The 15418-nt window shown below is 47.4% G+C and overlaps 1 protein-coding gene across 1 annotated transcript in view; it reads right to left on the bottom strand.

Moving 5' to 3' along the window:
- Nucleotides 1-15418, bottom strand: part of PLXNA2 (plexin A2) — a 190789-nt gene that overhangs the window by 20662 nt on the left and 154709 nt on the right. Inside the window, exons 13-17 of the mRNA XM_065889436.1 lie at nucleotides 11748-11865; nucleotides 9789-9925; nucleotides 8722-8889; nucleotides 8487-8580; nucleotides 4528-4767 (exon numbers count right to left, since the gene is read on the bottom strand). Coding sequence (XP_065745508.1) covers nucleotides 4528-4767; nucleotides 8487-8580; nucleotides 8722-8889; nucleotides 9789-9925; nucleotides 11748-11865 — 757 coding nt within the window. The remainder of the gene's footprint in view (nucleotides 1-4527; nucleotides 4768-8486; nucleotides 8581-8721; nucleotides 8890-9788; nucleotides 9926-11747; nucleotides 11866-15418) is intronic.

Below are 15418 nucleotides of genomic sequence, written 5' to 3'. Positions count from 1 at the left end.
CAAGTGCGCACAGATCATTCTCCAGGATAGATCACATCTTGGATTACAAATCAAGCCTCAGTAAATTTAAGAAAATTGAAATCATGTCAACCATCTTTTCTGACCACAACACTATGAGATTAGAAATCAATTACAGGGAAAAAAATACACAAACACATGGAGGCTAAACAATACGTTACTAAATAACCAAGAGATCACTGAAGAAATCAAAGAGGAGATCAAAAAATACCTAGAGACAAATGACAATGAAAACACGATGATCCAAAACCTATGGGATGCAGCAAAAGTAGTTCTAAGAGGGAAGTTTATAGCTATACAAGCCTACCTCAAGAAATAAGAAAAATCTCAAATAAACAATCTAACCTTACACCTAAAGGAACTAGAGAAAGAAGAACAAACAAAACCCAAAGTTAGCAGAAGGAAAGAAATCATCAAGATCAGAGCAGAAATAAATGAAATAGAAACAAAGAAAACAATAGTAAAGACCAATAAAGTAAAAGCTGGTTCTTTGAGAAGATAAACAAAATTGATAAACCATTAGCCAGACACATCAAGAAAAAGAAGGAGAGGACTCAAATCAATAAAATTAGAAATGAAAAAGAAGAAGTTACGACACCCCAGAAATACAAAGCATCCTAAGAGACTATTACAAGCAACTCTATGCCAATAAAATGGACAACCTGGAAGAAATGGACAAATTCTTAGAAAGGTATAACCTTCCAAGACTGAACCAGGAAGAAATAGGAAATATGAACAGTCCAATCACAAGTAATGAAATTGAAACTGTGATTAAAAATTTTCCAACAAACAAAAGTCCAGGACCAGATGGCTTCACAGGTGAATTCTATCAAACATTTAGAGAAGAGCTAACACCCATCTTTCTCAAGCTCTTCCAAAAAATTGCAGAGGAAGGAACACTCCCAAACTCATTCTATGAGGCCACCATCACCCTGATACCAAAACAAGGCAAAGATGCTACAAAAAAAGAAAATTACAGACCAATATCACTGATGAATATAGATGCAAAAATCCTCAACAAAATGCTAGCAAACAGAATCCAACAACACGTTAAAAGGATCATACACCATGATCAAGTGGGATTTTTCCCAGAGATGCAAGGATTCTTCAATATACACAAATCAGTGAATGTGATACACCATATCAACAAATTGAAGAATAAAAACCATATGATCATGTCAAAAGATGCAGAAAAAGCTTTTGACAAAATTTAACACCCATTTATGATAAAAACTCTCCAGAAAGTGGGCATAGAGGGAACCTACTTCAACATAATAAAGGCCATATATGACAAACCCACAGGAAACATCATTCTCAATGGTGAAAAACTGAAAGCATTTCCTCTAAGATCAGGAACAAGACACGGATGTCCACTCTCATCACTGTTATTCAACATAGTTTTGGAAGTCCTAGCCACGGCAATCAGAGAAGAAAAAGAAACAAAAGGAGTACAAATTGGAAAAGAAGAAGTAAAACTGTCACCGTTTGCAGATGACATGATACTACACATAGAGAATCCTAAAGATGCCATCAGAAAACTACTAGAGCTAGTCAATGAATTTGGTAATGTTGCAGGATACAAAATTAATGCACAGAAATCTCTTGCATTCTTATACAGTAATGATGAAAAATCTGAAAGAGAAATTAAGTCTCCCATTTACTACTGCAACAAAAAGAATAAAATAGCTAGGAATAAACCTACCTAGGGAGACAAAAGACCTGTATGCAGAAAACTGTAAGACATTAATGAAAGAAATTAAAGATGATATCAACAGATGGAGAGATATACCATGTTCTAGGATTGGAAGAATCAATATTGTGAAAATGACTATACTACCCAAAGCAATCTATAGATTCAGTGCAATTCCTATCAAATTACCAATGGCATTTTTTACAGAAGTAGAACAAAATGTCTTAAAATTTGTATGGAGACACAAAACACCCCAAATAGCCAAAGCAGTCTTGAGAGAAAAAAACGGAACTGGAGGAATCGGACTCCCTGACTTCAGACAAAGCTACAGTAATCAAGACAATATGGTACTGGCACAAAAACAGAAATATAGATCAATGGAACAGGACAGAAAGCCCAGAGATAAACCCACACACCTATGGTCAACTAATCTATGACAAAGGAGGCAAAGATACACAATGGAGAAAAGACAGTCTCTTCAGTAAGTGGTGCTTGGAAAACTGGACAGCTACATGTAAAAGAATGAAATTAGAACACTCCCTAGCACCATACACAAAAATAAACTCAAAATGGATTAAAGACCTAAATGTAAGACCGGGCACTATAAAACTCTTAGAGGAAAACATAGGAAGAACACTATTTGACATAAATCACAGCAACATATTTTTTGATCCACCTCCTAGAGTAATGGAAATAAAAACAAAAATAAACAAATGGGACCTAATGAAACTTAGAAGCTTTTGCACAGCAAAGTAAACCATAAACAAGACGAAAAGACAACCCTCAGAATGGGAGAAAATATTTGCAAATGAATCATCGGACAAAGGATTAATCTCCAAAATATATAAATAGCTCATGCAGCTCAACATTAAAAAAACAAACAACCTAATCCAAAAATGGGCAGAAGACCTAAATAGACATTTCTCCAAAGAAGATATACAGATGGCCAAGAAGCACATGCAAAGCTGCTCAACATCACTAATTATTAGAGAAATGCAAATCAAAACTACAAAGAGGTATCACCTCACACCGGTCAGAATGGCCATCATCAGAAAATCTACAAACAACAAATGCTGGAGAGGGTGTGGAGAAAAGGAAACCCTCCTGAACTGTTGGTGGGAGTGTAAATTGATACAGCCACTAGGGAGAACAGTATGGAGGTTCCTTAGAGAACCAAAAATAGAATTACCATATGATCCAGCAATCCCACTACTGGGCATATACCCAGAGAAAACCATAGTTCAAAAAGACACATGTACCCCAGTGTTCACTGCAGCACTATTTACAACAGCCAGGTCATGGAAGCAACCTAAATGCCCATCGACAGACGAATGGATAAAGAAGATGTGGCACATATACACAATGGAATATTACTCAGCCATAAAAAGGAACGAAATTGGGTCATTTGTAGGGACATGGATGGATCTAGAGACTGTCATACAGAGTGAAGTAAGTCAGAAAGAGGAAAAGAAATATCATATATTAACGCATATATGTGGAACCTAGAAAGTGGTACAGATGAACTGGTTTGCCGAGCAGAAATTGAGACACAGAAGTAGAGAAAAAACAGATGGACACCAAGGGGGGAAAGCGGTGGGGTGGTAGTGGTGGTGGTGTGCTGAATTGGGAGATCGGGACTGACATTTATTCATTGATGTGTACAAAATGGATGACTAATAAGAAAAAGAAATTTGATAGTGGAATGGACTTGGAATCTTTCATCACCTTACACGGTTCCTTGAACTTTGTAGGTGTCCAAAATAATATTCAATAATTCTTTGCCAGCTGTTGATCTTAATGAACTAAATAAGGCTTTTGTCTTAGCTTTCTTAATAAGTTATAACACAGAGAAAAGTGCATACGTTTAACTATAAACTTATGACTTATGTGAGTTATGTGAACTCCCACTAGTATTACCACTACTCAGATCAAGAAATAGAATTTTCCCAGGACCTCGGAAGGCTTCTTTATACCATTTCGTCGTCATGACCCCTGCTTTCTGTCCCCAAAGTAACCATTATCTTCACCATAAATTTGTTTTGCACAGTTTTGAATTTTTAAAAAGAAAACATACAATGTATATCATTTTATGTCTGCCTTGTTTTGCTGAATATTGCTCATGAGTTTTATTTCTGTTGTTGCTTGTAGCAATGCTCACTTATTTTTATTGTCTTCTATACTTTATTATATAAATGCAAAATATATTCTCATGTTGATGAACAAAATAAATAAATAAAAATAAAAAGAGATTAAAGAGGCGGGGTAAGGGCAGCAATGCAAAAACCAATGAGTGACTCCATGGTAAGCTTTTGGAGAGGACTTCTAACAGCCACAATTTGACAGAAAAAGAGAAAACAAGGGGAAGAGAGAATGAAAGGGAGGAAGAGAGTGGTAAAGAGAAAGGAAGGGGGGACCAAACAGTAAACAAGTGAAAGTTTGGGGGAGGATGCAGGGGATAGAAGTGAAAGTGGTAGAGTAACACACACCTGGAAGGATGGTACCAGGGGACCGTGACCTCTTCACATTTGAGGGCAGTTACTGCGACCACGGATGGGGTCAATAAAGGACATCGTTGCTTCCAGTGCACTGCAGGACTTTTAGGTCCCAAAGCTCACAAGGACACACAGAAATACTCTACAGTGTTCCTTGAGAATCCCAAGTGCAAGATATGTCACTCAGTGGGTCGAAATGTATAACCAAGCTCCCTTCACAGGGAGATGACAGCCATGTGAACCCGTGTGCATCGAAGGGAGGCCAGGCCAGGAGAGGGGTGCTCCGGCCACCCCTGCGCGTGGCAGGCAGCCATCCCACCCTCCTACCTTCAGAATGATGGGGGATCCCGGCTTTTGATCCAAGACCCCAGTAGGGCTGAGCAGTTCAAAGGTCGGGTTGGGGTAGTAGATGAACTTGGTGTCGTTGTAAATCAGCAAGGACTGGACATTGTTAAAGACGAATCCAAACTCGTCTGGCCGTTCCACGGTGTCCAGGCCGGGCCGGTAGTCCGTGGTCAGGGAGGGTGCCAGGCAGGTCAGGGTGGTGGTGTTCACAACCTTGCACACCTAAAGGGCCCAAAAGCACGGCGTTCAAACACCCAGTAGGTGATGGTGGGGGGGTCACACTGCCGCCCTCACACCCTTTGCTTGTTTTGGCCAGTCTCTAATGGGCTTCTTGCTTGAGGAAAAGGGCTGTGAAATTGTTTTTTTTTTTTTCTTTTTTGGCAGGGAGGGGATGTTTTAACTTCATTTATTCATTCGCCAACACTGAGTGAGCACCTACTTTGTGCCGGGAACGGCGCCAGTGGTTGGGCCACCTGTGAAACAGTCACAGTCTATGGGGGAGACAGATGATCCAACAAGCATTAGAGTGCAGCCCTGGCAGAGGGCCTGGAGCACAGGAGGGGCGCCAGCACTGTTAAATGCATGGATGCAGGTGAGAAACGTCCGGGTTGGGGAAGTACCAGGCACTCTGCGGAGGTCCGTGTGTGTGCACGAGCCTGTGTTTGTGCGCGAGCGTGCGTGGCCTGAGGCAGGGTGAGGGTGGCTCATGGGAGCTTTCCTTTGGAAGAGATGAATGAAATTTAACCTGAACAATGTGTAGGACTTACCCAGACAGGGGGGATGGTAAGGGATCAAGTCCCTTGCAGAGAGAACAGCGGAAAAGGTCTGGGGATGAGGGAGCATGGATGTTTGCGGAAAAAGTAGGACAGAAGCAGTCTCCCGCATGCGTGTGTGTGTGTGTGTGTGTGTGTGTGTGTGTGTGTGTGTGTGTGAGATGGAAAGAAGGAAGTTGTGTGAGATGAGCACATAGTAGGTGTTCAGTTAATGTTTATTGAAAACATTGATGGATGAAAAGGATCCTTCACCTCCTTAAATGTTCTAGTCAGGATCTCTCTCTTTCCCAACCGAGTGCCCCCTAACTCTCCACGGCGGGTATAACCTTGGTATTGACACTGAGTTCATAATGTCCTTTCTTCCTTGGTGGACCCTCATCTCCCAAATAACATCCTAGCTGAGCTGGCCCCGTGTGGCATGTGTTGTGCCATTCTCTCCTCTGGTGGTTTAGTTTGAGGGCGTCCCAAGGCAGCAGCCAGATTGAAGAAAGCGTTCTAGGACCCACGTGTGATCTGGGAAGAAAACCTGGACCCCTCCCCACCTCCTCCTGTCTCGCGCTGCGCGGCTCAGTTTTGGCTCTGGGAGTCACGGTGTCCCAGCAACAGCCAAGGGCATCTGTGAGAACCCTGCTCAAGTACACGCTGTCCTGGCAGGTCCACACATGTTGCGTGTCTGGCCAACACACACATACCCGGGCTTCATGTTCGGAAAACAAGACCGTGTGTGAAATTGCAAAAAAAGCTGACACTTGCATAGACATTATGTCAGAGCTCCAAGTCTTAACCCTCCCTTTCCGGAGGGAGTTGAAGAGTTTAAACCAACAGCTCGCTGAGGGCTTCGTGCCGTGTCGGAGGTCAGTACGCATCCCTGCCCTTTTCAGCTCACCCTTCAGAAGCCCCTTGTGAACCTAATGTCCCTTTCACGTTCCAGCTGGGGACACCCTGGCATGAGGAAAATGGTGGTGCGGTCAAACAGAGTTGAGCTGGGAGTCCCCTCCCTGGGTTCCACAGGGCAGACCCCCCAGCCCAAGCACCGTTTCCCTGCCCCACCCCCATCTTCCTCCCTGCTCACTCCAGTGTCCATGGATGGGACCCCTCTGTGAATGAACAAATCACCCCCAGACAAACGGCCTCCGTTTGCTCTCTGCCCAGCGCTGCATTGGCACTTTGCCAAACATTCCTTTGGGTTTTGTGGCCTTCGCTTTGGCCCTTCTCACTGGGCTGCTTCCAAACCCAAAGGCAGGGGGTAGCCCCCGGGGACTGAGGATGACGTGGAGCCCAGGTAGGGCTTTAGGGGCAACATGGCTCTTTCTCACCACTCCTGAAAGAGAGGGCATCGGGCGGAGTTTACGGGCTTCCCATGCTGGGGCCCGGCTCGGTGGAAACCTGCACACCCAGGCCTTTCCTCCAGGCTGCCTGCCAGCCTGCAGACTCCAGGCAGGTCCCTGTTGGAGCTCAGGGCCCCGAATGCTCGAGAGGCAGGAGCTGGCTCTTAACTCCTTGAAGCACTGAGGTCCTGGTGGGTGGGCTGGGAGAACTGCTGGGGAGATTCCTGCCTGGGGCTGCCAACGTGTCCTGGCGGGCGCACAGGACGCCCAGGACCCAAGCCTTCTCAGAAGGCTGCCAGGTGTGGGGAGGCCTGCCCAGCCCAGTCTTCTCTTCAAATAGCTTCCCGGGGACCAATGCTGCAGCCTTTGGAGGTTAATCTTGTCAGTCATGCACTCATCCTCCGAAATTCCCTCTGTACTAGATTAACCACGTCTTTTATTTTCTGTGTTCTGAGGCTTTAACCTCTGGGGCCTTGCTGGTCCTGGAGGGGCTGCCCCTCCCCAGGCTGGCCAACTCCTAGAGACAGCAAACAGATGGAGGCGGCCTGGGGACACTGAACCTCAGTCTGGAAGTGGGGCGGGGGCACCCCTCTTTCACTCATGGATCAGGCTCTACGTTGGGATCTGGAGTTGCGTGCTCTTCTAGCCCAAAGAGCTGTGAGCACGATGGGTCACTGGAGGTGTGAAACAGGTGTCTCCACGTCTCTGGCATGATGAAATGTCAAGCCCGCCATCATCTCATGAGGTCTACTTAGAAGAGTCAGATGTTTGGGATCTAGTTTGGTCCTGCCGCCAGCCACCTTCATGATTGGGGGCAAGTCATTACTCCTTTCTGGCCTTAGTTTTCTAAGCTATACAGTGAGAAGTTTGGACCAGATCATCCCTGAGACCTTTCCAGATCTAGCCTTCTGGCAGCCTGTCACTTTCTGTATTTCTCTGTTTCCTAGGGAAGCCTCAAGCATGCTGGGAATGTGTCAGGGATAAGAGGGTAGATCCAACACCATCTCGCCCATCTCCGTCTCCATCTCAGCCTCGTCAATTCCCCAGAAGGTCAAAGCAGTAATTCATATGAAAAATAATGGCCGTAATAGCATCTCCTGGACTATAATTATGAATACAATAACATTTCAGAAAATATTGCCTGAAAAGAGTAAGATGGAGCCGGTAGAATGAACTAAAAAATTTATCACAACATAGCAGACATTCTGCCCTCATGATAGAGAACTTTTTTAACATCACAAAAATCCACAGTGGAAAAAAATTAAATTACATGGGTCTGCACAGAGGAATAAAGGGAAATGTTCAGCTTGATCGTCTTAGCAACCAGGATGGAAACATCTGCATGCAGTGACTAACGTTTATCAGGTGCCAGCCTAGCTGCAGGTTACAAATCTGCGGGGCAAGTCTTAGCATAAGCATTTCTAGCCAGGGAAGGGAGGATCAGAGACGTTAAACGATTTGATCACGGTTGTAGAGCTAATAGATGGTGGTGTTTTGTTTCCAATTCACAGATGTCTGAATCTGGATCCAGAATTTCTCTCCCCTCTCACCCTACCTCTTATCGGCCCTCGAAGTGAACATGGCAGAAAACAGGAGCCCTTTTGCACCATATCTTAAGCTCAGAAGCCAGTATGTTTATACACTCATGACTTCACCTTCTGACAAGAAATGATTATACTGTAATTATAAAAATCATTGTGAGGCCCAGGTGTTTGGGGCCATGATTCTGGACTCTTCTCTGGCGGTCGAATGTCCCAGTGCCTAACACAGACCTTATCACACTGCAAAACACAGACACAGTCGTGTTTCCTGCAGATCAAGGGGACCCGTGGTTACTCACATTGACAGATTCTTTGCCATTAAACTTGACTCGGATCCTTGGCTCCTGAATGACATCCAGGTTGAAGCCTGTGACGGTCAGGGGTGTGTGGCCACTGGGAACAAGCAGAGTCTGGGTTAGGTGAAAAACCCTCTCAAACCGCTACCGCTTGTCCCCCTAGGATCCTCACAGGAGCTTTGGCAGAAGGGATTAGGTTGCACGGCAGCTGGGTGTATCCCCGCCCGCTCTGCCTCACCTGGCGATACTCCACTCGGGCTCAATGCGTTGCACCCGGGGGTCATCTATGTACTCGAACTGCAGGTTGTTGTCTACACGGGCTCGGTCGACACTCACAGAGACAGGGACGGGCCCCAGCCCATTGGATGACGGGGGTGAGACACACACGATCTCATTCATTGATCGCCTACAGGGAGACCGCAGGAGGGTTGTGAGCAAAGGCATGGGCAAGAGGCCCAGCCTCTGGCCTGAGAAGGGGTTTTCCCTGGTTGGGGGGTATGGCCCAGGAATGTTCTTCTGTCCTTTCGTACTCTAGACTGGGGAACATCCCTTAGCAGTGTGTATCAGTGCTTCTTTTTACCTGAGATCCCACTCCAGATGGACCAGGGAGGGAGCCAACTGGAGAAGGGGATTAGAGAAGGTGGGGCAGGGGCAGGGCTCCTTGGGCTTTGGGGGAACTCCTCTTTTCTGGATTTTTCTAGACCATGACTATTTAGCCAGTGCTTAGTGTCTGGTCAGTCAGTTAATAAATTGAGCACCTACTATGCAGAGAAGCAAATATACAGTCCTTGCCCTCAGGCAGCTTATGGTCCAGGGAGGAGATTTACTGGGCAAGTTGGGTTCTCATCCAGGGATCCTTTCAGAATTCTCTCTAGATTCTCTACATCCCCTGGGCTTCATCAGAATATCTGACAAATAGTAGGTGTTCAATTTTTAGCACATAAGAGATGCCCTGAGGATGAGTCTGTGCTTGCAGAGGACAGAGGCCATGCAATCGCCATGTTTCTCAAGTCACCGTGGTGGGGACATAATGAATGCTTGATCCTGGTGGTGACTGAGAGCTCCTGGGAACCTCCCTCATCAGCAGCTCTTATGGTCCTCTCACTTCTAAATATCTGTAGAAGTATTTAGCCCCGGTGATACTCGCGATACAAATTGACTAGTGGTATGTATTCCTTACAGTGACTGGAATGGTGTTTGGGCCCAGGAGATGATGGGGCAGGCACATATGTGAACATGCACAGGAACATGTATGCACAAGCCTCACGTGTACAGTCTCCTAGGGCTCCTTCGAGCCCATCTCACCCATAGAACTCGCAGGTCTGGTTGCCCAGGTAAACAGCCACGCTGCTCCCAGCCCCGAGGTAATGGCCCGTGATGGTCACCATGGTGCCTCCGGACTCTGGCCCTCGGATGGGGCTGAGTGACAACACGGAAGGGTTCTTTGGGAGGAAGCAGAGAAATGATCACAGCTCAGGTTTTACCCAAAGGGAGAAACCCAGGCTAGATTTAAAGACAGAAGGAGGGACTGTGTCCACGCTCAGAGTGAACCCTTTCTAATCCCAAACACTCTTTGCCTACCCTGGAGCTCAGACCCTTTCTAAGAAGAGGCTCCAGGCATATCCAGGGAAGGCAGAAGGGCCGTGTTTTGCAATTAATTAACTCCCCTGGGAGTCTTATGCTCATAACACTGTTGGGAAGGCAGAGATGACACTGACTAATCTATCAATTAGTTTGCAAATTGAGAACAATTTGAAAATGCTTCTCTATCTGGAGCGCATACTGATTTTTTGGGCACAAAATCGATAGGGCTGAATAAAGGATCCCTGCCTGGATTGGGCCACCAAGAGGATCCATTAATGGCCCACGCTTGTGTCCTTCCGTCCCTCCCTAAGCAAGAGAAGGGCACAACAGGTGCAGAGACCTGTCAGTAAATGTTAGATGCGTCTTCCCTGACCTTCACCAGGAGGATGGCCCATCGTTGGCTGCGATTTTCTAGTAAGCTCACTAAATTGTAAAATTAAGCCCAAAGCCTAAAAGAAATGTCATCTGGCCTAAAATGCATCAGAAAGAAATTGCTCCTGCCTAGCCGGCAGCGGAGTAGAGTGGAAAGTGCATTTAACTGAGCACTTACACAGGCATGAACTCTAGTCTGCATTAGTCACTCACTAGTGATGGGCCCTGAAGCAAGTTTCTGGATCACTCTGGGCTTTTGTTCCCTCCTCTGTCAAGACAGGAGAGTGGGCTACATGATCTGTAAAGCCCTCCCAGCTCTGACACTCTACAGCTCTCTCCATCCAGTCTTTCTGGGTTTGCTTCTCACACGAGACCCTGTCTGTCCTGCACAGGAGATGGGGTAGGTGGGCTGCAGATATAGGCCATGGTACCCTCCCATCTGAGAGAAGACTGGTACAAGGAAAGGTGGAGATGCTGAGATAAGAAGGCAGAGACTGGAAAACCTAAAACAAGCAGTAAAGTGCTTTAGAGAGAAGAGAATTTTGTGGTCAAATAAAATTTCAATACTCTGAGCAAGGCTGGTTTGACCCCCTCCGCTGGTGTTAACACTTTTCAGTGAAGAACTTGATGCGGCAATGTTGCCTAGGTGTCAGAAAAGGGACTTTGGAGCCCCAGAAACAGGTTGTTCAGCACGAGAAAATAAAGCCTTTGTGAGTCCACCATCTGTTGCTTGGGCGGGAAGAAGTGTTTCCAGGGCTGAGTGTGTGCATATGTGTGTGTGACCACACCAACACACAGAGCAGCTCACTCGTACATCCCACTCCCATGGCCCTGCACACAGACCTGCATTCCTGCAGGACTCCAAATGGCTCCTCTAAACTCCCACTTACAATATCCTTGGCAGAAAACAAAGCGTGTGGATAAATATAGACCTTTATAATTAGGTCCCTCAGATGATCTGTCCTCATTAGGCTGGAATTAGACAGAGATATCACATTGGTGGGACAAAGGGCAGCCCCTCCCCACCGTGTGTCTAGGATCCACTTTCTAAGAAAGGCCTGATTTTGCTTATTTAGAACTCTGACCTGTGGCTCTCTGGGACGCCAAAGTCTCCAAAGTGCCGTTGGTCATGCACTTGACCCACCCAGGAAAGACAGGCTTTCCCTTTTCTGGTCTCCTACTCCATCTGCGAGAAGCCTAGAGGCGCCGGCCTAGGAGAGGGGTGGGTGGGACTTTCTTGGGAGAAGCCTGGAGCAGAAATGTGCCCTTGCTAGAAGCCTGTAGCTCAGCACTAGACCCAATACTCACCACAAACGTGTACTGTTGATGGGATTTGGTCATGAACTCTGGCTTACACTCGCCAATGCACAGGCGCACGGGCCCAGAGGTGGTCCCCACAAGGGCATGGCCCATCTCACAAACGATCCTGAGGAGAGAGCAAACCTTTCCATGAGAGACTTGGGGAGAGCTGCATCCCTGCCCCAGCTTGCTCACCCCGTCACAGTCACAGTGAATGACTCATCACAGTCTTACAATAGTGCTGGACCAAGACTCAGCTTGCTCAACCATGTGGCTGTGTGACCTTGGGTAAAGTACTTTCCCTCTCTGGGCTTTAGTCTCTCATTGGTACAGTGAGAGGTTGGATGAGCTCAACTCTAAAGCCCTCGAAACGCTATGCTGCCTATTTCTATGAGCAAGCCTGTAGTCCCCGGTGCCTAGTGCAGGGCTTGGCATTGGGTATCAACCCAATATTTGTGGAATAAACCGAATGTTCAACAGAGAGATCTAGGGGCAGTAATTTAGTGCTCCTTCCTGTGTGACAAGCCAACACTGCAACACTCCCGAGAAGAGGGAGTGAGGACTGATTTGCCAAGCTGATTTTTCAATTGTGGTTTGTTTCCTGCAGTGAGGGAACAGATAATCTGGTGAGATAGTGGAGCTCCCAGCTGAATGGGAGGAGTGGCATCCAGTGGCAGCAGGCGAGGGGGTGGGAGGTGGATGAGTTCATTAGGACAGCAATCGACACTGGACTCCCATTTAATCAAGGGCTGAGCTCATGGAGCTGGTGGGCGAGGCAGTGAACCAGCCCTGGGGTTGGAAGTCATGTCTCCCATCAACAGGAGAGCTGGAGAACGATGGCGGCGGGGTGGGGGGTGGGGGGGCTGGGGGCGGGGGGAGGGAGGGGGGAGGCACTCTCTCTCGTGATGTGCAGCTTGATACCCCCACTGAGGGCTTCCCTGGAACCTGAGATAAGTTACAACAAGCACATTTACAGACGGGTTGCCTTAGCCACAGCAGACTCTAGAAAGAGTGGGCAGCTGGAGGATATGGGAGGGACTGAAGAAATCAGATTCTTGGGGGGATCTCTTGCCTGGAATTTTAAGGCATGGGATGGGTGGGAAAGGGCTCCACCAGGCTCAGCAAAAGGGAACCCAGGGGAGAGATGGAAGGCTTTTCTTTCCTTCCCAATGCCATTTAAGAGTTCAGTCTGAGCAGTCTGGTGCCCTTGGTAGGTTGGTTTGGTGGGGAGTCAGAACAACAGACTCCTCCCCACTAATCCCCAGCATTATCCAGGCACGGTGGGGAAGACAACTTCTCTAGGAAGGAAGGTAACTAAACAGAGCTTTCATTTTGATGTAATAAAACTTGCATTAAACGAATACATGGTGTGCTCACACACACGGCATGCCACTGATCTCCAGCTCCTTCCTAACAGTTAATCCCAAATAAGTACTTTCACTCCCGGTGAATATTTACTTTACATACAATGACTGTCTTATTACGTTTAGCATATTAGGCTCGACAAGAAAGTACTGAGTGCATGTCAAAGGACGTTCTCCTTTCCCTTTCTCTGTGAATAAATTAATTATGAACCCACAGTAAAGATGATAGTGATGATCAATTAGTATTTTACACGTAAGCGTCTCCTTAAACCTCATTAGCGGAGCATTTGAGAAGCTTAATTTAAGGTACTGCGTGGGGTTATTTCCATGCTGCTACCTGCTTGGAGTAACAACTCTCCCATCCTGCTTCCTGGGCCCCAGCACCTGTTCCCGTTTGGGGTCCCTGTCATCCTGTCACATGGCTCCGGGCTCTCAAGGAGCATCAGAGGATTATCGACTCTCTACTGGGGGTATGGGGTGTGAAGAAGAGGAGGCAGCAGATAAGTCTCTTTCTCTCTCTTCTAATCAGTGCTTTCTTGTCCCTCACTCACCCCCCTTGGCCACTGTGCTGGAGCCACCCTCGAGAAGAAAAGCAGAAGCAAATCATGGCAGGCTTGAAGTCATGGAAAGAGGAAACATAAGAACACGTGAAGGTCATAGGCATATTTGCTCCTCCTGGGGCCTGTCTAGGAGAAGAGAAGGCTAGAATGGCCTGTTCAGCTGTCTGGAACGTCTTGGCACACTGTCTTTTCTAGAACATTTTCTTGTTCAGGGTTTGTGGCCCAAAAACGAGCTTTGCACGTCAAGCACGTGGGAGAAGAGGGTGGATGGGAGATGGCACTGCCCAAGTGTCCAAGGCTGAATGCCTGCAGTTGGCTCTCAGTGTCCCGCTTGGAAGGGTATGATGCAGGGGCCGAGGCTGCAGGGAGGGCCTAGAGCTGGACCATGGGTTCCCTTCCTTGGCACTGCAGCTGACTCCTTTCCCTGCTGGTGGAATGAGGTTCTACTTCATCCAGTGAGTGGGAGAGGAGAAGCAGTCAGCGGTGGACCGTAGAATGGTCTGGGTTGCTAAGTCTAAGAGCTGGGTGAGAGTCCTGAGGACTCAGACCATGTTGTGGAAGAACTCTAATGGCCTCTAACTCTTCTTCCTTTTTATTCCTGGGACCCAGTGCTCGCAGCGAAGGATGGAGAGGCCTCCTTGAGTGTATTTGTTATTGGCATTTGTTCTCTGAGCTCAAGGAGATAGAGGGTTAAAGGAAGAAGCAAGGGCAGCTATAGGGAGTGGAGAGGGTTATATTGAGGAATGAGGGTCAGGCCAAAGCAGATTCTGTACCTCAACAATAAACAAGAGCTACAATTTGTCGAGCTGTGTGTGGCAGGCACTGGCCCATATAGGATCTCGTGTCATCCTCAGGCATCCTACAGCGTGGGTCTTCTCCATTTTTACAGACAAGGAAGCCAAGGCTCAGAGGTGCTAAGTGACTCATCTGTGGCCATAGTGCTGGGAAGTGGCAGAGCCACGATTCAAATCCAGGTCAGCCTGGCTGCAAAGCTCATGCCTTGGACCGTTCCACTCTACTGCCCCTAGAATCAGTGGAATCTTCTGTGTCGCTTGTGGAAGGGACAGGATGGACATGGTGGCTGTGCTGGGGTGGAGGTGACGTGGCTGTGGGGGGGGCTGGGGCGGGAGGAGGGGGAGGTGGGGTAGACCTGGCTGGGTTCCTAAGGCTCTGAGGAACCTGCGCTCCCTCCCTCCCTGGTTGGAGATGACCACAGGCAGCGGTGTGGCCACCACTTCCTCCTTTAGGCTTTACAGGTCATCAAAGTTCCTGTGGTTTGACTTCTGGGGGCCTCCTGCCTTTTCTCGGTGTCCCTGGTAGCTTTAGGCTCCCTGTGTATTATCAGGAGACAACAGCTGGGGATGCCTAAAGTTGCTCCTTGTAAAATGAGAAGTTAGACTAACGTGCCATAGGAACGTAAGGAAATATTGTTCTATTCAATATCTTTGAATATCAAATGCATACACTCACCCAGGGCCCTAGGGAAGAAAGTTCCAAGAAAAACTGGAAGTGAGGATACAAAAGGAGCCTGGGGAGGTGAATGGTTGCCAGGGGTCCCTAGCAGGGCCAGTGATCACCCTAGAAAACCAGCCCCATCATCTCCTCAGGCGCGGGGCAGGCAGGAGGCAGCAGGGCACATTCCTCACCTTGCCTGCACGCAGCCCTGGTTTCCAGCCGTGTCAGGCTCATTATTGAGAGTCTGTTAACATCATTAAAGCCTCCATCCTGGGCAGTGAGCAACAGGCACAATCATTAT

Source organism: Phocoena phocoena, chromosome 1 (genome assembly GCF_963924675.1).
Source record: "Phocoena phocoena chromosome 1, mPhoPho1.1, whole genome shotgun sequence".
Taxonomy (NCBI): domain Eukaryota; kingdom Metazoa; phylum Chordata; class Mammalia; order Artiodactyla; family Phocoenidae; genus Phocoena; species Phocoena phocoena.
The sequence above is the reverse complement of the archived record's forward strand: the minus strand, read 5'-3'. Positions and strand labels throughout refer to the sequence as shown.